General features: G+C 40.9%; 1 protein-coding gene across 1 annotated transcript; it reads right to left on the reverse strand.

Annotated features, from left to right (window-relative positions):
- Positions 1–10241: 10241 nt before the first annotated feature.
- Positions 10242–11222, reverse strand: LOC111862170 (protein rtoA-like). The gene has a single exon (XM_023847353.1). The coding sequence runs from the start codon at positions 11220–11222 to the stop codon at positions 10242–10244; it is 981 nt and encodes a 326-aa protein (XP_023703121.1).
- Positions 11223–23189: the final 11967 nt, after the last annotated feature.

Below are 23189 nucleotides of genomic sequence, written 5' to 3' on the forward strand. Positions count from 1 at the left end.
TGCACCAACGCGGTAGGATTCGGCAGGTAGTGAGAGGTAGCCTCCAGGGAGGTGCTGAGCGTGCCACTCGATGCTGCCGCACTGAATTTCAGTAATAACACACAAATGCTTGAAGCTAGTGATTAAACTGGCGAGGAGTCCGACCGAAGTGAACAAGTCAAACGTTTAGCGTGGTGTCCGCGTGGCTGGCAAAGCCTGAGTTTTGAAGGGATTCGAACTCCGAACTTGGTGTTTGGACACCCAGAGACACGCCTATTGAGGGCGTAGTCAGATTCAGGATCGACATTTGATTCGTCGTTTTTAAAGAAGAGTTTGACCATTCAGACGTATGGAGCACTGGATGGTCATAGGAATTCTAAATGAGGATTCCAATTAAAATAATTTTTTAAATCACGAGGGGAGAACATCTGCAGGAAGTGACCATAAGCACGTCTCTCCCCAAAAGGGTGAACCTCTTATTTTGTATTCACTCAGAATTTCGGGGTCTAGACTACCCCATCCAGGAAACGGACAACTTAGAATAAACAAGTAGGGTAGCTCGTGGTGCATGGTACAATATCACATGTCGTAAAATTATGTGGGGGTTAAATACATATTACACTGTGTATAGTCTCACTTATCCCGTGACAGTATATTTTGAACGAAGTCTCTGTAGAGTGCCTTGACGAACCACTGATCAATAGCATTAATGTGTGGAAAACAGTTCCTTTTAATCCTATTGTCCAATTAGATGCGTCACAAAAAGTTGCGCGCCATAAAGCTTCGTGGAAGAGGAGCGTGAAGGTGTTGGGATTCTGATCCACTACTTCTCATCGGGCACTAGAAGAATGTTCTTGGTTACCCCGCTGCTCCACGTATTGTCGGCGATGGAACTCCCAGTAAGCTTTGCGCAGGACGGTGTGTGAGGCCTAGCGGAATCACTGCCCGTAGTCAGTGAGACCCTTTGGTTCCTCTCTCCTCTAAAATTAAAACGTAATTTTAAATTGCATTGTGTTGTGGGATATGAACCTGTGCAGTGAAGCAGAACTCCCATAACATAAGATTAAACGGCGTCACAACCCACACGGTAGTGTTATGCACAGGCATATCTGTGACTACCTCATATATAGAAGTAGCGTGCGCTTCTACAGGTTATGCAATAATGATTTCAGTCAAGACACGATCATTAATGTACTCTGTCGTCATTACTCTGCCGTCTGTCTAAATCAGCCTCACGTTTCACACACGCATCGCGGCCGATTAATGAAACAAATAATCATACAAAATATGCTGAACAATTTTGTTGACATAACACAAAAAGGGATCCCATCACAAGAAGATATTTCAAGACTCCTCGTGTTGAATATAACGCTCTTAGGTACAATTATAGTCAACCGACGTACGAGTGAGTCGAGCGAGAATCCAGCATGAAGCAGAGAGGTGGCAGCTGCTGTAATTCCGTGACACGTCGAGACGAGAGTATTCTTCGCCTTATTTATTGTACACGTATTAGAAAAGAACTTTCAAACCTTGCAATCTCAAGTGGCACTGCAGTTTCCCTAAGCGAAATAGGACATTGACTGTGTATTCACTGACTAGAATTGCAAAAAGCTAGGAATTTTATGTTATTTTTTCATGGTTGGATTCGTCAAAATGGACAAATAGATTCTGAGTAATTTGAAGTTTTTGACTCGTATGTACGAGGTTCATATATTATATTCGAAATTTAATTGGGACAAGGAAGCAGATCGACTTCTTGGACCAGCCACCGAACAGATATTATCTATTTACTTAATTATTTATTGATTCATTTATTTGTTTATTTACTTATTTATTTACTTACAGTTTACTTAAATGTGCTGTCAGTAACTCAGTATAAATAACGTCGAATATTTGTGAATTTATGTTGAAGGAAGCGGCCATGTTGCAACTTAAGATATATCCAACATTTGCCTCTAGGGACTAAGGAAGTACACGGTAACTTTGTTGGTCAGGATAGGAGGTATCCCGCCTGAGATTGAGCAGAGAACCCTACAAAAAAAGTCTCAAAATGGAACTGGATTTCTGATACTGGTTACTATATTTCCTGATGTGACGTCTTGTAGAATGAGAGACCGAAATTTTAGAATAAATGCCCTGAAAATGCAGGCAGTACTTTCTTCTTAGTGTCTGTGAACAACTACCGAACTACACTGTATTATACCCAAGAAGACAGAACTCTTCAAATTCAGAAGCTTCACCGCTTCAGCTGAACTGCTTGAAACTCTACCTGTCATAACGTAATTTCGTTAGAGGCGCGTCTGTCTTTGCGCAGTCGACAACACAAGCTTCTGCACTGCCTGAGGTGTTCTTGAGATCTCAGGTCAGCAGTCCGGTAAAGGGTAAGGACAATAACCTGCAACCTAGAGAAGTGATAACATTCAGGGCAGATAAATTACCACAAAAAGGTGTAACCGTTCCACTGCCAAGAAGCCTACTTGTAATTTCAATGTAATTTAATTTATTAATTTAGTGTTTGATTGTTGAATGCAAAGAACAAGTATGGAGACATAGGTCTGTTCTTACATGTAGAGGAGTTAGCGTCCTTCTCATACATGAACAATAGGCCAGGAAGAGGCTTGTAAACCTTTAGAAATATTACGCGAAAAAGTAACTGCAAGAAATCTTTTAGTTAAGGCAATAAAATTTTACTGGTACAAGCTATAACTTTGGAAAGCGAGATGTTAAATAGCCCAAGCAACGCTTCGCAATCTATCAAATTCTGACAGGATACCGTTAGAAGTCAGAATGCCAAGAAGCCTTGCAATGAGGAAAAAGATTGGCGGAATACGTAATTCGGATGCTCCAGATTTTTAAACCTAGCCAATCACTAAATTTTGAGGGTGTGACAGAGCCGAGGCCTAATGAAACCAGGGCTTCATAGTCCTAAGTGGAGTCAGTTGTCGAGGAGTCACACACAGGCCCGGGAAGAAATCAGACGCAAACTTCGTGTCAGTCAGTCATTCACCGCTTCTTTGTAACTTGTTATGTGTGTGTGCCGCAGATTAAGATAAAGTACTGATTTGAAGTTATATTCAGAAGTGGATCAGCAATAAGCAACTAAAAGTGTGTGAAACATAATTAAATATAGATTTTAATTGTGCTTGGATAGTATGTGTTCTTTCTTCATTCTTTGAGTTGTGGCCCGTCAAGGCTCTGGGATAAGAGGACTCAAGCTCTACCGGACCAACAAAACCCACATCCTCAATAAATTAATCCAAAGATCAAAAAACCCTGAGATTTAGCGCAAGAAAGAACAGCGAGAGCGACCAACGTGTGCGGGCGAGGTGAAAGAGCAATTAATAAGAACAAGGTAGGTGAAGGTGTTAAATATAAAAAGTGAGAAATGGGAAAAGGAGGCCGGAGCGGTTAGAAAGGAAAGTTTCGTTGTCTATTTTATGATACTCTCCCTAGCATTTTCTGTGATAGACTGAAGAAAATCATGAAAAACGTCAGCCAGTATCAACGTTGCGGGGGCCGAAATTTGAAACCGGAGCCTCCTGATGTTACACAAGTAGTGCGCAGTTCGCAGACATGTTCTGCAGAGAAACTGTAACAAGCAGGGAATAGAATGGGACAGACGCAGCATCCCTGTAAAAGCACGGAGTAGTAAAGAGGGAGTCAGTTAAATATATTCACCATACCAAAGAAGGAGGTTGGAACAAAAAGGTATTTTATACTATAATATATACTATAATAATGCATGAGACTGCTGAATAAAATAAACAATAATATAACCCTAACAAAAAGAATGACACTAAGTTTATTCTCTTAAAAATACAAAAGTGTGACTTTTGGAATAAACCGTGGAAGCATGAGCACTTAATTAAATTAATGAGGTTGAACCACTTGATCTTGTTTTCTCGTCTAAAACAAAATCGAAACTTAATTCTGCATTTAACAAACTGAACCTAAGGAGAAATTGTTTCACTATGTTGGGATATCATGTAAAAGTGAGAGTACCTGACGACTCCAGACCTCGCAAACAATGAGCTCAAGAGTTCGAATTCCACTCGGCCGGTGATATATGTCCACGCATATTTGTGTCATGAAGTTTTGATTAGCCTAGAGAGAAACAACGCCTGATCAATCCGCCGTCAGGGTGTCCTGCCAAACATCTGCTGGATTTCACCGTCATCCCGAACCATGCAGAATCACAATACAGCCTGTCCCTACACCCTCTGGGTGCAGTTCATGTCTACATAACCACTCCTGCAGACTAGGATCTCGTTATCCTACTGGTTTATTTCCCATCGTAAGTCGTGTTCGAGTGGGTAGCATTTATTCTGTTTCGTATTCGTGACAGCACAAGTTCAAATATTGACCTGGAGACCGGACGCCCATCTTAGGTTTCTCGTGATTCTCCTTAGTCCCTCCTGGAAAATTTCGGTATATCAACTCTAATCAGACCACGACACTTATTTTTCCTATCTTTTTCACTCCATTAGCCACTCATCCACGCTGTGGAATCTGGGCTAAGAAACCTACCGGTAACTGAAGCAACTCTGGCGTTCGCTTCGGTGTTAGGTTTGTCTCCATTTTGTTTATGTACAGTAGGCAGTTAATTTGGCTTCCTCCAACGTCACTGATAAAAATGGAAAAAATTAACCTGTTAACTGTGTCTGCATTTCGTTGAACTAATCTTCTAATATACAGCGAAATCTCTGATTGTGTCTGAATTTCGTTTGTGAACTAATCTTCGAGTACACAGTGAAATTTCTGCTTGTCTGAATTTCGTTAGTGAACTAATCTTCTAATACACAGCGAAATCTCTGATTGTGTCTGAAATTCGTTGGTGAACTAATCTTCGAATACACAGTGAAATCTCTGCTTGTCTGAATTTCGTTAGTGAACTAATCTTCTAATACACAGCGAAATCTCTGATTGTGTCTGAAATTCGTTGGTGAACTAATCTTCGAATACACAGTGAAATCTCTGCTTGTCTGAATTTCGTTAGTGAACTAATCTTCTAATACACAGCGAAATCTCTGATTGTGTCTGAATTTCGTTGGTGCTCTGACCTTGTAATGCATAGTGAAACCTCAAATGTGACTTTTTAAAAATATTTTCCAGGTATCACTACAGTAATTCTTTCTTCATTATACAGAATAATATTAATGCAGCTGATAACATTAAAAATTCCTCCTAGATTTCAGAAAAGTGTAAATTTGGTATTTCAGTGCCTAGTCCAGACATTTCAAGATATATCTCCTTATACAAACTCTTGAACTATATTCGTAATATTCCACAAAACTTCGTCGCTGACAAACCAAATCACAGAAAGCAGATTCGCTCAGGTTTTAGCGCTTTTGAGTCTTATAAAGGATGTCGACTGGGAGAGTATTATGACTGATGAGTTTCGTGGGTTTCTTAGGCCGGAAACACCCGAAACACTTGGTGGCGAAGTCGTGTGTCGACAGCGTTAAGCATATTACAGCTGTAAACGAACGAGAACCGCTTCAGTTAGTTCAACGATCCTGAGAAGCTTATCGTCTTTCGCCCGTCTGCAGTTTGGGAAGTCTAAATGTTTTCTAACCATTGCTCTGTTCTGAAGCAAGGATCCGCCATACTGCCTCTCAAACGCGAAGTAACATTGTAAATGCCAAAGTTTCTATTCAAAATATAAATCCACTACTGAGCAGCCAAACATTTCAAAGCAGAATATTTTATTACTCCATTGTACATATTTTTATTGCATTACATGAGAGGTGAAGAACGCAATGAAATGAATTAATAAACTGTAGAACACAATTGACAAATATTTTATATTTCTTACGGCATATCTTTTTCAAAGAAAATGGAAAATTTTGTGAGATAGTTACGCCAGTGAATTGTTAAGGAGGAAAGAAGACAAATATGGATCAGCCTCCCCAACAGGACGGAGGCAATATATATACTTCCATCAACTCAGGTCCCTTGAAGCAGGAGTACCATCAACCAGATGAATTATACAGTGTTATTAAAAAAGAATGAACCGATTTTATTAAATGAAAGTAATACAAAACTCCAGCCAAGTTACAAGTATTCTACTCACAATCAACTTTTATTTCCTGTCTTACAAGTGTTCAATGTGGCCACCACCTGCAGCACAGACAACATCATTGCGATAAGAGAATTCCTCCCAGGCACGTATCAGCGTATCACGATGCACTGAGTTAATCGCTGTTGTTATTCGATGTTTAAGGTCATCGAGGTTAGTGGGTAGCGGTGGAACATTAACGTGATTTTTACATATCCCAACAAGAAGAAATCACACACGGTGAGCTCTGGGGATCTCGCAGGCCAAGCACAAAGAGCAAGGTCTTGGGCCCCCTTCCGACCAATCGATCGCTGGGGCACTTTTTCATTTAAAAAAGCTCGGACCATCAGGTGCCAATGGGGTGGTGCTCCATCTTGTTGAAAAGTTAAGTCATGCGAATCTGCTTGCAGTGAAGTGAAGAGCCGGTTTTGGAGCATATCGAGATAGGTTTGTCCTGTAAAGGCGTTTCCTTCAAAGAAAAAGGGACCATAAACCTTGTCCTGAGACACAGCACAGAAAACGTACATTCACCTTAGGGGAATCTTTTTCGTGCTCAGCTGCTTCATGTGGGTAATCTGCTCCCCAAATACGCACATTGTGACAATTGACTGTGCCGCTCAAGTGAAAAGTAGCTTCATCACTAAAAACTAAACGTGAAAGGAACGTTTCGTCTTCCTTCATCTCCAGCTTCGAATCGCAAAATTCCAGTCGCTTACTTTTGTCGTCATTGGTATGTGCCTGAACTAGCTGCAGTCTGTATGGTTTCAAATGTAGATGTACTCTTAGCACACGCCAGACAGTGGATTGTGGGATCGCAAGCTCACGGCTAGCTCGATTTTTGACTTCCGCGGGCTCCCCTCAAACGCAGCACGGATTCTCGCCACTTGTTCCTCCGAGACTCGTGGTCGTCCTGGATTTTTTCCTTTATACAGACACCCACTCTCTTGAAACTGTCGAAACCACCGTCGAATGTTCTTAGGACAGAGCGGATTAATGCCGAATCGCCTTCGAAAACCACGCTGCACCGTGACAACCGAATTTGTTTTCGCGAACTCGAGAACGCAGAACGCCTTTTGCTGAGGACTCGCCATTCCGAGGGTAAACGAAAAACTGAACGTTGCCGGAAGAACGACATGACTTCAGCGCCCATATGGCAGCCATTTACAACTTAGATAACTCCTCTTTCAAATGGTCACTGACTCATTCCATGACGATGCTTGAGCACTGAAGCAATGCATCATGATCGCTTCATTCTTTTTTAATAACTCTGTACTTTCTTACCTCAACGTCAGCGAAAGACTTTCTCCTGCCAGAATACCCCACGACTGTGTTTGATCTAGAAATATTCTCTTTCAGAACCGCCAGTAGTTCTTCAAACAATTTTTCAGCATACGAAAATATTGAAAGATTTTCTGTTATGTTGCCACAGATTTTCGTAATGTACATGAAACAGGCCTTTCTGCGCTCTTCTACTTAATAAGGCCAGAGCCCAACACTTTCTTTGGTTTTTCTGTACAGTTTTCTGTAAATTATTGTCATAAATAGTGTTTCTGTGACAGAGTCCGTCTTGAAAGTTAGGGACTGCACACAACTGTGGACACTGTTCCCGGCTTCAATCCGTTTAGCTGAATCACGACGTATCTGACCAACTAGTTGCAAGGCAGCAGCTCTGTAAATACGATTCGCGCCCGCAACAGTACTGCAAGCTCTATTTTCCGTGCGTCCGGCAGTTGGCGACGTTACACATCAACAGTAGCTGGCCGTCACGTGACATATGTTTCCTTCGTGTCCTTCAGCTACGGATGTGCGGTGACGTCGCACAGCAACAGTGGTAGTGGTCGCGTGATATGTTTTTACACTTAGTCCATGTCGGCCCCTCGGCTATATAAGAGAGTCGGAGTTCTCATGTGTTCGTCAGAGAGAGAAATAGTAACAGCGGAATTACGCGAAAGGAGCGAAGTGGAGGATCCAAGAGGGTTCAACTGTTAAGAGTAAGTGCAAGGACAAGGATGGAGCGCGGCGTGTCCTTAGAGAACTGTGAGGATTAACTTGGTACAGATTAGGATATAGGAGTACAGAGTGATTTAAGACGAAATAACAAGAAGTCTTCATAGCGATTTGAGGTATACATTCTGTGTTGAGATCCGTTGCTAGAAGACGAGTAGTGGAAACTGAAATGCCTAGTACGTGTGCAACACTGAACTGTAAAGTGTGTGAATCAGCGATAGCGCTGTATTGCCTTAGTAAATATAATTAAGGAAGTTTATAAACAAAATGCTAATAAATCCAATCATCCGAACTATAACCCGTCATTTTCGTCGCGCGTACCGCCCTACACTTGACAGTATCTTGCTCCTTAATGAGGTCTACTGAAAGCATAAATAAATCGCAAATACATAAACAATTTAGACTGTCTGTAGGCACTATGCTTTTAATGGTCATCTTATGCAGCTCTCTTGTCATAATTCTGAAACTGAAGCTACCCTCCCAGAGGGAAGCAAACTGAATGTACTGCACAAGCATAAGATCTTAAAATAATAAAAATATGCGGTAAGTCGGCTCAATTAGGTAACGTACATCGCGTGTACGCCGGACGTACTCAGTCCGATTTGAAGCTATCTCGACTGTCATAGTTCTTGGTTTTCCTCAGTACATATCAGCAAATCCCAAGTTCGTACCTCAAAGTAGGCAACGATGCTTTCTTCCACATTCTTTCTCAACCATTACTCAATAATCACCATTCCATTCCACTTTATGTCTTCTCGGTTGCCGAGAATAATAACAGATCTCTCTACACATGTGACAAGAAGCTGTGGGAACAACTAAGGCCATTTTCCTTTTGATACGACGGGAGCTGGATAGAAAACGAGGCGTCCAAAAATTCTGCTTTTGTTGTCTATGTATTCGTTGACGCGGGAAGGCCGATGCCTACCAACGATAGGAGATACACACAGACAGCATAGTAATCTCATACGCCTACTTCTATTTTCTCAATGTGGGGGAAGCAGGCTGAAACATACTGTAACGGGAAGATGAGAGCTCTGAAATTACGCAAATTCGGGTTGCCATAGCAACAAATTATTGAACGTTATCACGTTTTAAGTAAATTGTGAAGTAGGTCACGAACAAAGGACTCATTTGTTTGAGTGTATCGTGCATATTCTGCGAGTATTGATAATAATTTATGTGGGTATATAAAGTGAAATATACTACATAAAGGGGACGGTTTATGATTGACTATTTGTGGGAGTTATTTGTGTGGCTTGTGTTGATAGTCGACCTCGGCGTATCATTCGATAACATGTAGGTCTGGAAAGATATCCGGGAGAAATCAGAGGAAGTATGTTTTACGAAAGTAAATATAGTAAACTATGAGAATTTCCATTGAATTTTTATTCTGTGTTCCAATAGTAAATGTAGATTTGTGAATGACAGGAAAAAGGATTTATAAAATCTTTAAAAAATATGCTAAGACTTGCTTACATGAAAGGTCTAATATAATACGGAAGCTGATGTTGGTTCAAAGTATAACAATTGTATGGCATAATCTCGGTTCCACAGAATGTAAACACATATAGGGCTATTCGGAAATTTTGGCACCATTCTGGGAATATCCTACATCTCAGCATAATCTGAAGATACAAACATCGCACTACAACGCACTATACCACTCAACAAAGAGAACAAATTTTGACGTTCTAATTAAAGTTATGGGGTTAGACCTAAATATAGAAATGCACGAATAATGTAAAAAAATACAATTACAAACCTAACATTTTGTTTAATATAGTAAACTCAGAACAACCAAGTGCACGAAATAAAACACATTCATGCAATAACTAACACGCTGATTAAAATTTTAGGGTTATCTCAGAAGAATCCATCGCATGAAAAAATAACTCGGTGCAATATCTAAAAATCAAATTTAAATTGCTAGATTAACACAGAATGCGGCGAAGCGCGACACTGTTCGATAGTCCATATTGTAAAATTTCTGATGAAGTTTTAGGTTAACCACAAAAGTCCTAGCGCAAGGAACAGATCAATTCGTACATTATCTAAGGTTGTAGCAAAAATTGTTGGGTTACACCCGAACATCTCGAGGCAAGAAAATAATGTAACAACGTGTACTAATTCTAATATTCTGGTTAACACTGAGGGTAAACTAAGAACTTTGTGTTCACATTTCACACTCAATAAAAGGCTACTGGTAACATGAAGGTTTCATTAAAAGAAAAGCGATTATGCGAATACAAAAAAGTGAGCTAATTGTGTTCTTGCAGACGTTACCTGGTAACTCGAGGAAGTTCGAAGTCCTCCGCTGGCGTCCTCGAGGATTGCTACTGAAGTTAAGCGGCCCAACATCTTCCGCGGACGCTTGTGACAGTTGTGAATCCCTGCTGCCACGTCGTGACGCTAGATAGGCCAGTCCTCCGCCTCCCTTGATACTGCCCGCCCGGCTCCGCGGCGAGCACGGTCGGGACAGAGAGGTAGCCGTAGTGGAGCAGTCTTCCTCCATGAGGTCTGTCAAGTCTGAAGTAGACCTGCGATACCTGGTCCATGAGGATGACGAAGTTGAACCTGTGTCGGTTGAGTTTACGTCCTGAGTGCTTCCAGAGTTCGAGTGCTGAAGTGCACTGCTGCTAGAAATGTTGGAACTCGACGAGAAAGAATTAACACTGCTCTCAGCCCTAGTACTTGGGCCCCGAGACCCAATTGAAGACGATCTTAGATAACCGTTTGGACATCGAGGAGCTGTGCTTGGGCTTCTGGAACCAACAGGGCTCTTGAGACCGAATGTAAACTGACTAGAGCTTTTCGAACTAGGACTTTTAGGACCAAATGTAAACTGCTGTCTTGGACTTTTAGGACCTCCTGGACTTTTGGGTCCAAAGTTGAAATTCATTGGGCTCTTCGGACACCCTTGGCTCTTTGGACTGTAGTTAAATTTTGTAGGACTCTTAGGAGCACCAGGGCTTTTAGGACCAAAGTTGAACTGAGTGGAATTATTCGAGCTTCCAGGGCTCTTAGGACAATAGTGGTTGGGACTTCTCGGTCCTCCGGCACTTCTTGGAGGTGCAAAGTTAAAATGACTTGAGCTCTTAGAAGCGGTTGGACTCATAGGTAAAGGACTTTTGGGGCTTCTTGGACTTAAAGGGTATGTTCCAGGACTATTGAGTGCCATATTTAATCAAGATGCCTTACAAAAGTCGGGAAAATTTCCACGAGCCTCTAAAAATATAATATTTTTGTTAATATAAATGTGAAATCTTAGTATCTGTTATTATCTACACCAACGAAGATATAATAATTTTAAATAAGCAACTATAATATTCTGGTTTCGTCTTAGTGGATGACGTTATGTAAACTTAAGGAACTTGTCCAATCACAAGAGGAAGCACAGAATGATCACATTTTAGCGTCGTCCCCACATGCAGTGAGCGTCTACACCAGACGCGTCTCGACGCGACGCCACTCGGCCGCGCACTAGCTAGTGTCTGCCACATACTTTACCGGCCCCGCTCACTGCTGTGCTAGGTAGCCGAACTGCCAACCTGTGCGCAGTTCCGATATCCCTGAGCTGGAACTAGAGCCGGTCTGCCGCAACGCCCTCAAATTGCTCTCACAACGACTTACCTAACTATTTAATTAACTACCAGAACAAGCAATTGTGTTGAGCAGATCCCTTCTTAACAAGCTCAGAGTTGCTCAGCTACTCTCGAAAACCCTCCACTTTGAATGAACACGACAATTTATTACCGTATTAAAATTTTTCAGCCACTTAATTTTATCAATAGCCAGGGAATCCGATCGACACCCTACCATCCTACATAGTCAAGATACTTTTCAATATTATCCTTCCATTTACACTTGGGTCTTGCCAGGAAGATCTTCTCTTCATGAAGAATTCGGTTTTCTGTGATGTGGCGTCGTGTAAATCTTGTGTGAACAGACGTTTCGGAGGAACTTATCGCCTCCATCTGCGGGATAGAAAAATCCGCGAGCCAGGAATCATCTTGAGCAGTTGGCTACAGTCTGCAGTCACCGCAGTGAAAAGCTCAAATCTTACATCTTCTATTTATGTTTTCCGAGGAATGTTTTATATTCATTTATGATCTGCCACATGCCCAGCCCTCCTCATCCTGTTTCATCCGATTATTCTAACAACACACAGTGAAGAGCAACAGTTACGAACTCATCATGACGCAGTTCTTTCCCACCTCCTCTTACATCTCACCGTTAGAATGCAATTCGCGATTAAACCGAAGTGCAACAGGTGACTTCGTTTCATCATGGAACCAGTTGAACATAAATAACAATTCTTACTTCTGAGTTAAGATTTCTGTAGTAAGTCTTCTGTTGAGAGAAAATGGGCAAGAAGACAAATAATTAACGGTTCGCCTGTTTGGAAAAACTGGACTGACGACTGTGTACAATATTACGCAAGTCTTATGTGCCGCTTTAGTTGATTTACAGAAGTCTGAATTTTGCACTGCGACAGAAAGACACGTTACATAACATATTCTGAGATATGACGCCGTGTAGTCTCGTAGAAGTTTATCAAAACTTCAGAGGAACGTATTTATTTATTTTCGTGGTGGTACAATAAACTGAGAAAGCAAATAGTTAAGTAGAAATCTCTTCGTAGACACTTCAGTAAAGCTCACACGAGATACTTAGCTTACAGCCACACATAACTAAACGTTTTACAAGTGTTGCCTTAGATTATCTGATTTTTGACAAATTTCACTTTGAATTAGACCTGCCAACCGCCACATATCTACTCTCCTTTCAAGTAACTGTGCAACAAACGTGCTACTGAGTGCGCTAATATAAATTGCCGGCCGTCATATTTAGCTGACTTTTCTTACATAGAAAGAATAAAAGGAGGTAAATGAGATCACGTTGATGCCTCTGCATCTGTCTGTCTGTCTGTCTGTCTGTCTGTGTATCCCCTACTAATACCTACTGGAGCCCTCTGTGTCTCTATGTGTATGTCCCTTGTCTTTGCTAGACAACGACTTGGTAAAACAATTGTTGTACGTGTTTTCTTCTTTGCGATTCATGTCGTATCAAAGAAAGAAGACGATAAATATAAATGTACGTGGAACTGGACAAGGAGAATCTATGTATGGGAAGTATAAGTGGTTTAAACTCGGCGGCGGTAAGACTTACGACCCTTCAAGTGGCTAACTGCGGTTTCTAGGTGTTAAAATAACTTGAAAATATTTGTTGCATAAGCCTGCATTGAAGGGTGTCCTTTGTATATCTTGTATAAATGTTATTCATTGCAGTAAAGAGACAAAGAGCTTATAGTGTCCATAAAATATAAATGCCTTACCTGGACGCTGTGTGAGTGCTGGTACACTCTTGCTGAATTGTGACTAACAAATGTGACGCATACTCAGAAAGATCAAACTCTTCTCTCGACGGAGAGGATACCCGATTTTCAAACACACAAATCGTCCTAGAACGAACGAAAATTTGGTCATGGGTCCCTGTGGGGCCCGAAACCAAGAAAGACTGTGCTGGCGAGAACCAGCAACGATAAACTGTTTTGTTATGTTATGCTGTGCTATGCTACTTCTTGCCAGAATTTCTTGTTCATTTTCTTGTGGTTATATCCACATTCCATCAGATACATTACTGGTTGTGCTTACACAAGTGTGCTACAATTTTATTTGTGGTTATATCCACTTTCCACCAACCATACAATTGAATTATACTAGGATAAATCGCCTACCGTCAAATTTAAACTCTGTTTTCAGTTATGGCTACTGATATTATTCCATTAGACAAACTACTGGTTGTGTTATGATAAGTCGCCAGTAGTCAAATTTCCAACACGCTCCTCAGATACAAGCTTCAAGGCTGTTACGGAAGACACAGTAATGGGATAAGCTGATTTTGTGTCTGCAGGCAATTCGTACAATCTGTTCCTAATCCTGTCTTCCAATACAAAAGGAATCAATTGTCTTCCAAGATTTACGACCCAATAGATAGAGTAAGTTTAGTAAATGAGCTCCATCTTCCACACATACAGACTTACAGGAATAGAATCCCTTTGTACTGAATCAGGAAGCAGCTCGTCCCTCAGGCTAGAACAGTGCACAGCTTCAATGTAAAAATATAAATTTTTGTAGAAACTCTTTCAGCATCATAGAAAAGTTCTAGGAACAGTTAATCGCCTATATTCCTTCCACTACATACTTAGTACTTAATAAAACAGGGACCGTATTAAAAACCAGGCCAAATAGTTTTTCTTTGTTGCGTGTGTATTCGTTGCCATGAGAATTTATTTACAGAGCCATTGCCTAGAAATCGCCGACTCTTCTATTTCCACTATTAAGGCTTTTTAAGGAATAACACACAGACAATTTCAGTAAGGTAGTGTCGTAAGTATAATTGCATTTCTCAAAATAAGGAAATGAGCATAGAAAAGAAGGAACAAAAGGATGTATATTGTCACGTGTTGGAGAGAATATAGACGGGGTTCGGATTGTAGCTGCATTCACTGACACTCACAAGTCGTAACTACAATTAATTATAACACTTCCAAGATTACTGTAATTGTAACGTATAAATAAAATCTTCTATATTTTCTTATACTGGTCGTTGCTAGGTAACACATCTCAACATTGGGTAAGCTTTGACAATATTTTCACTATCCGTTTCCCGTCAACGGATCTTACGCAGGTATTATAAACTCTCACTTAATCACACACTCGCAATATCACTGCACTAGAGCACATATACATACATACACAAAACATACATATAAATATATACATACATACATGCACAAAAAGCATGTCACGTGTTCGCTATCTCGCCAATCCATTGGCGTGCTGACTGGTGCCTAGCAATTAGCTATAACAGCCGCCCTATTGTTGCATGCGCGAATCGCGAATTGTTTATCGAGCTGTAGGCTAGCAATGCTTTGAGCAAATCCGTTATAATATTTGGAAAAATGTATTTTTCTCAGTTTTGAGCATTTCTGCTCCTTTCATGTGCATGTGACACAGATTCTAGGAGATATGCGAGAACATATTTTTTTAATCACTGTACCCTTTTATCTAAGAAGAAAGCAAAATGGTTCGGCGTGTGGTACAGAGGGATGCAGCGTGGTCACGCAACTGGCTACCTGTTGCAGAGGTGGAAAATTGGGTTTAACTTGGGAGAGGAGTGTCGGAAAATATCACGGACCGGAGAACCTTGCTATGATTATTTTACAAATAAAATATTGTTAGATACATATCCTACATTCGCACTGGCTGAGCATACATAAAACTACGCCATCAACAATCAATTCGTACAGGATATACGTAAGTACTGAACTGTGATGATCTGGTACATTTAAGACACACATTAAATGTAAACACGATTTAGACCCATTCGACGGTTTCATAAGCAGTTTTATGCATAGCAACTGGATATAACGCAAGTACATACCTGGATCTGTATCCGTACACCCGGAATATGTAATTACGATTAAATCTTAATTTTTAAGTATTTTGTTTACATTTTCGATATTCAGTCTATCTGTCTATGGCTCTACAGTCCCTTGTTGGATATTTTTCAGCTTCTTAACCTTTTTACACAGTCGGTAGGAGAGATATCAGCCGGTCACAAGGCCGCTATCTGCTTACAGGAGAACACAAACACAGAATAAAGGTACACATACATCCATGCCTCGAGTGGGAATCGAACCCACAATCCAAGTGTTTGAGAGAGCGAAAACAGTTCATACCTTAGACTGCGGAGCCACTGCGATCGGCTTTTTCTCACTATAGAAGTGCTCATAATTTTCGAGCCGCGGAAGGCCTCCATTATACCGAAAAATACGGGGAAAATGTAAAGATGGATATATTGTTACAAATTATGTGTTTTCAGTCCCAAGTGCTGGAATGTTTTACCTAGGCCGATTCATTACACAGCTAAATTTTTATATCAATTGTGAGAAGTCACGACGATGTTGTCAAGGTTACATGACGGCGAAAGGGCGGTACATTTGCGGGCTAGGGGGAAGCGGTAGTGAACGAGAGAGGGGTACAGCTTGAAGCAGGAATAGTGATCGAAACCGTTGAGTTTTTATGTGTAGACGAAAAGAAAAGTGCCGTGTGACCATCTGCCACAAAATGCTGCGAGCTCATAAAACCACACATTATAGTACGGAACAACATAATGTCCGTACTTTCACTGCAGTAAGTGTTCAGACTGTGGCCATCTTGCTGCTCACACTAGGCAGTACCGCGCAGTCACAACATGCGTAGTGATGCTCATATAGCGGGGATATCGTCCTGGTGTGCTGTAATGCTAGGCTCATCCTATGAGAGCGAATTTCAACACTTTGAGACTGAAAACACATAATTTACAGAAATTGTCACCTCCAGGTTTTCTGTATTTTGCCATTAAATCGAAAGCGTCCTAAGGCCCTGAACTAACGGCACATTCAAATTTATTGCATAAGAACCAAATTTGGCATTACGCAACATCGAGTTACCATACCGAATAATTTTCTAGGCTTAATATATTTCATGAATATAAGCTATAAAATTAGCTCACGAACGAGCTACAAGTCTTCCTGTCAGTTATGGTGTATATGAATACTGACAATATTTCTATGTGAGATGAAGTAAACCACGTATACTGCTTTCACGATCTACTATTTTTGCGTGTTATTCGTGGGAGACTACATCAGAAGTCGGCCTCGAAATATCGTTTGATGGTATGTAGGACTGGGAAGAAAAGAGGGAGAAATCGGCAGAAATTAATACTAGGAAAGCTTACGTAAAAAGCAATAAGAATTCCTTCGAATTCTCAGCGGGTGTCGTGCAAGTTTTTATCTATAATTCTGTCACTTGTACGGGGTCCCGTGACAAATAATGATGGGTTCTGAATTGAATGATTGGATTTATTAGCACAATCTAACTTAATACCAACAAAATATAGAGCTATCGCCAATCTACTCACTTCACAGATCACTGCGTCACGTAATCCGTTCCCTGGCAACGGATTTATCACAGGACCTATCACTTTACACACCTGAAGTTCTTTTGCCATTTCTTGTTCAATCACCTTGGAATGCCGACCGTCCAGAACTCCACCCAATTCTTCAAGGCGGCAAGGACCTACAGAAAACAATTGTCACGTGTTAGATTGTGCGGCATGGATCACATAGAAAACACCGCTTTTTCTGTTGTTGGGAAGGCAAGTTTACTGCACCTTTGCCTAGCAACAGAATTATTCGCAGTCGCAGGAATGCGTTTAAGAAGCCGTTGCCTAGCAATGGGTATACACGTTAGAAGACATATGACAGAATAAAAATGAAGCAATGGTTTTATCCTTAAGATTATCTAAGTGTCACTTCTGGTCCAACTGAATTTTTCACTGGTATTAGGTTATCACCAATGGACTCCATACTGGATGACTGGGTTTCTGTTCCCTGAAGGTGACCCTTGTTTTGCCTCCGAGTTCAGACAATTTCTAAGGACCATCCAGCTTCGCAGTCAGTCCCTAAACGACTTTCTTTCCCAAGCAGAGAACACCCTGGCAGTCTTCACTTATCCTCAAGTGGTAGCGGAGTTAAGTCTGCATAGCGCTTTCTCTTCGCACCCAGTGTATTATTATTATTTATTTAATTACTTGTGAACGTATGTATCTATCTCTTCTTTCTCCTGGCATAATAGTTCGCGCTACCATACTTACTGAAAATTTATTATTTTCTAACGAGGCAAGTTTCCTTCTTTCGTCTGTTTCCGTGCACACGCGTTGGTTTTGTTTCTTCCCTATCTCCTGCTTACTTTACAAATGATCTTCGGGTCGCTCGGTAAGCACGTAAATAATGAAGTACTGAAATAAATTATTTCGAATATTGTTCTGCCCCCCTCGTAGCGTCTGATATAATATAAAAGAATTCTCTCTCATCTCGGCGGCCCGGATTTGACCCTAGGTCACTTTATTTCGGATTTGTGGTGAATAAAGTGAGTGAGGGGCAGGTTTATCTTAGTACATTGATTTCCCCCTGCTGTTCTCATCCAATCTACTGCCCGCATTCATTGAACACGCCATCACCTGGCACTCTATCGTCTAGACAATGACAGTATAATTAAGCTTTCGAGAAACAAATATTGCTCACCGTAAATTTACAATTTTTTCATTTATTCTGCCGTGAGGACTAAGGTTTTTCCCAGTTTTACTGCAGCAAAATTCCGGGCGGCAGGCCAATAAGCAAAGCTTTGGTCCTTCTTTGCTGTCTACTTCAAGCTGTTTTCTTGTTGGATTATTTTCAGCCCCGAACCTGGAAGTGAGATGATCTTCCGAAACGTCGGCTTTCTTTCAACGGACTATATGATTTTATTCCAGATGAGAGCACCCTTAAGAATTTGTACTTATTAATATATTATGCGCAAAACAAGCTAAAATAAAAATTTTATTGTCGCCAGACGAGCAAATTTAGAAAACTAAGAGGATTTGTAAGTTTTTCAGTACTCTTTGCTCTGAAGCTGCAATTGTAATGAGTGGCGGTGAAACGAATTGTATTTGCCGTGCCTTAATTCCGAGTTTCGCAAACCGTCTGGAGCGGATTCACAGGCAGTACCACAAGAGTCGCTTGCTTGTAGGAGCAGTACTGTAGGCTGTAGTTAATTCGCATTTACTGTGTGAGCACTGGGTAACTAGTTTCTTGTCCCTTCATAGTGTAGCACATTCTGTGGAGGACTGTACCTGAACAGTTTTCCAGTAAACAGTCAGTACCAAGTTAAATGGTCGATCCGAGTGCTGTTGAACCATTCACTGCCCTTTCATTAGCCAATTTCACTGCATCAGTTTCACCTACTCCATTGAAATCGCAGTATTAATTTAGATATACATTCATTCAATAGGCCCATTCCCTTCATTATGCTACGAATTTCACTCAGGTGATTACACATCCAGTTGCTCGTTTCATCAGTTATTTTCTTTACTTCGTCTCACTGTACCTGATTTAGGACAGTAGAGAAAGACGGGTCATAACATTGTTAATCATACAGTTACTATCGATTACTCACTTAGTCAATCGACTGGGGTGTTAGTCGGTAAGCTAGTTGGTTATCAGGTTCATTTGATGGTTAGTTAGTTATTTAGTTAGCGGCCTCCGTAATGTAGGGGTAACGTTCCCACCCTTCAAACCCGGCGGAGGTCGTGGAATTTTTAAGGGAGGAAAAATTCAGGGAACAAGTCCCCCGGGAGGGACTTTCAGTCGTGTGTCCCGTGTCGTAGATTTACGACACGTAAAAGATCCTCATGTCTCTAGGAGACCTCTGAGCAAAATTAGACAAAGTTTCCCGCCCAGGTAGTTTCCAATTCCTCCTGTAGATGGGGAAGTATCGGGGACCACTGCCAGAGAGGATCGACCTCGCTGGCAGAACGGGGCTGATAGCGAGCACCAGTACTGGAAGGGCATGGCGACTGGTAGAATAATTAAGGGGGACCCACAATAGATTAACAACTAGTCGCAGTGCATGGTGAAACCCACCCCCTCCAAAATAATAATAATAATAATAATAATAATAATAATAATAGTTGTTTAGTTACTCATTTAAGGAGACAAGAATGCCAAATACAGGCTGCCCTCTCTCTGAGAGACGACGGCATGAACTTTGGGTTCGACGTATGCATATATAGATGAAAACAGACTTAACAAATATTGGGAAACTTTTGTCTTACGCCACATTTTGAGCAGAATTGATCATAAAGTTCAAGAAAATCAGCAGTCTATGCTAATGATTTTCATTTATTGATAGGAAACGCGACTATCACAAGCAATAAATTTGGGAAGAACTAACCGCCTACTGTCCTCTGATACGGCAGGGACCGCCTAAGAAACAAATACATTAGGGGAAGAACACAAACAGATGGACAGACAGGGGCGGATACCAGACAGAGAGCAATTCCATCTCATAAGCCTCTTTTTCGTTTTCAAAACAAGGAGAGTAGGCTAACAGCGCAGAAGTTCTGTTACGTTCTAGTCTAGAAGTACTCGTTAACGTAGAGGTAACCAAGCTTATGTTCTCGTCTCCTCACCAAAATGAGACAGTGGTTAAACTGCTGAATCATAAGAAAACGTGGAAAAATTCAAAAGCCTGTGAGGAACAGTAACGGAAACGTTGCATTTCCTCCTCCCCCCCAAAAAATTTGCAGAACAATCACAAGGAATGTTTCTTCCGTCTGTTGTCCATTCTTTGATATTAGTCCACAAGCGAACTATACCGACCGAGCGACCGCCGCTTGTCGGCCAAGTTTAGTGCCAACTTTTGCGGATAGAGGGTGTCGCGTGGTCAGCGCAACGAATTCCCACGGCCGTTTTTCTTTCGGTTTTATAGACCGGAGCCGCTATTACCTTGAAATAGCTCCTCAATTATCATCACGAGGCTGAGTGAACCCCGTTCCAGACCCACTACTTCTCAGAAAAAATCTGGTAGCGCTGGGAATCGAACCCGGACCTCTGGATATGTAGCCAGGAACACTGACCACTAGACCACAGAGGCGGTTGTTCACAAACATAGAAATTAAAATGTAAATTTATATATATATATCGCTTGTTTTATATGAGTATGAAACATGGTCTGCCACATTAAGGAAAGGACATAGATTATCGGTATTTGAGAGCAAAGTGTTGAGAAAGAAATTTTATGATCTTACGATGAGAAAGTAAGAGGACACTGCAAACAACTGCATAAAGAAAAATCTCTTAAAATTCAACCCTTCACCACACACTACTAGAAGTAGCAAATCACAGTGGATCAGTTGGACGGGAATGTAGTACGCATTGGAAATATGAGAACTTTAGGCAGAATTCTAGTCGTACCACTGCTTTAATGGAACCATTTGAAAGACCTGCGTGTACATGGAAAAATGATATTAAAATAAATCTTAAGGAATAGAGAGATTTGAGTCTGGATACATTTGATTCAGGATGGAGACTGGTGACGTGCTCTCGCACAGCGCGTTGGACAAGTGGATGTCAGAAAAGGCTTTGAATTTCTTCACTACTTCAGCGAATTTAAGCTTCTCAAGAATTAATTTTTGTATTTAGTTAATCAGCAACATTGAGAGGGTTAATTACGCATATCATGCGCACTAAAATTATATTGCAGTCTACAATTTTGTATGTACTTGCAGCAGTTGAGTTCTTCAGCTTCACTCTGAAGCATCTCGATGACTAAGCGTGGCAAACGGCTCCAGCAAACGCTTGTCCCTTAAAGATTCTGTATATGATCGTTCATTTTGCACAACAGTGGTTGTTGCATAATTGTGTTGACCCTCTCTGCATCCGTTGCGTGAAAGCAAAGTGTGTCTCATACTTGTAGCACAGCATTAAATTTTGCATAAATATTTTGCTGTGGACGCTTGTGTTTTCAAAAGTATGTTGAGCTTTCCCTTGTTTTTGTGGCGCCAATACCCATCAAGGAGAGTTCTGGAGTAGATTTATTGAAACGTACTAGAGTTTACCTGCACTTTCGGAAATTTAAATCGATTTATGTACGAACAAATTCTTGAAAAGTGAAAATTATGTTGAACTAGTAGCTGAACTGAAGGAAACTACATTTAGAGCGCATGGAAATTTTGTATGGCGAAAGGTTAGTACACTGTGGTTTAAAGGCACAAGATAATTAAAGAATGAAGTGAGAGGTAAAGTAAGGCAAAGTTTTCTCTGTGCTTAACTGACTAAGCAGTACGGCATGAAGGCGTATGGGGGAATGGTTGTATATATCCAAATTCTCTCGGCACTATCTGGAGGTGAGTGGTCAGCTTCACGCCCTGTCGCTTTACCCCGGTGAGGGACACCACGGTATCCATTTGATAGGACGCTGTGTGGGTCCCAGGGCCTGTCCGGACGACATGGAGAAGTGAAAATTCTTGCCCCCACCGAGACTCGAACTCCGACCCCTTAATCGTCCACCCCGCAGCCAGTCACTACATCGGCTACGCTATCCCGGCTCTTATGAAGTGTGAGTAAGATGACTAGAGACGCTGCGTCACTCATATCGACTCTGTGAACATCGTTCGCATGTAGGCTGCTACTGTGTTTCTCACAGTAGCTTGCTGCGCAACAAGGAGATTGCATTAGATTTATATTGCACAAACTGATTGACCATTATTGGACCCTATCAGAAACTGGACATTCAGTGAACGACGGACACCCGAAGAACATAATGGAATCTGTCCTGGAACCAAATTAGGTGCTGAACATCTTTTCATGTTACCTGCTTTATTCTATTGCTAGTGGAGTGGTACTAAGTTCCTTGTACTGCGGCCACTTCTGGTCTATTGTACCAGCAACAGATGATAGGTGAGGCTGATTGTGGAGCAATTGGTGGAATGAAGATCGGAGAAAACCTATCCCAGGGCCACTTTATCCACCACAAATCCCGCTTACGAGACCAGGGATCGAACCCAGGCCGCCGCGGTGGGAAGCCAGCGACTAACCACTTGAGCTATTGAATTGAATTGAATTTATTTACATTCTATAAATCCTAAGTAGGTTAGTACCTTTGGATACAGAACAAGTCAAAAGGTTACATACATAAGTACAGGCAATTTTAGCTTAAAAATTAATATAACTTAATTTTACATCATTCTCTATTTACATTGAAGTATTCATCTAAAGAGTAGAAGGAATGAGCATGTAGATAATTCTTTAACTCTGATTTAAACTTTTTAGTATCATTGCCCAAGTTTTTAATACTTTGTGGCAGATTGTTGAACACTTTTATGCCAGTAAAGTAGACTCCTTTTTGATATACTGATAAAGTTGATGAGGGTAGGTGGAAGTTATATTTTTGTCTAGTATTCATGTTATAGACATCAGAATTTAATTTGAATTTATCTTTGTTGTAAACAACAAATAAGAGAAGCGATAATATGTATTGCGATTGAAGAGGTAGAATTTTTAATTTCTTAAATAATTCTCTACATGAATCTCTACTTCTACATCCTGTAATGATTCTAATTATATTCTTTTGTATTTTAAAAATTATTACACTATGTGAAGAGTTCCCCCAAAATATTAATCCATAGTTCATAATAGAATGAAAGTAGGCATGGTAAACCATCTTCAATGTTTCCTGTGACATAAAAGGCTTAATTGATCTCATCGCATAGCAAGCTG

This window comes from Cryptotermes secundus, unplaced genomic scaffold (genome assembly GCF_002891405.2).
Source record: "Cryptotermes secundus unplaced genomic scaffold, Csec_1.0 scaffold1033, whole genome shotgun sequence".
NCBI lineage: Eukaryota > Metazoa > Arthropoda > Insecta > Blattodea > Kalotermitidae > Cryptotermes > Cryptotermes secundus.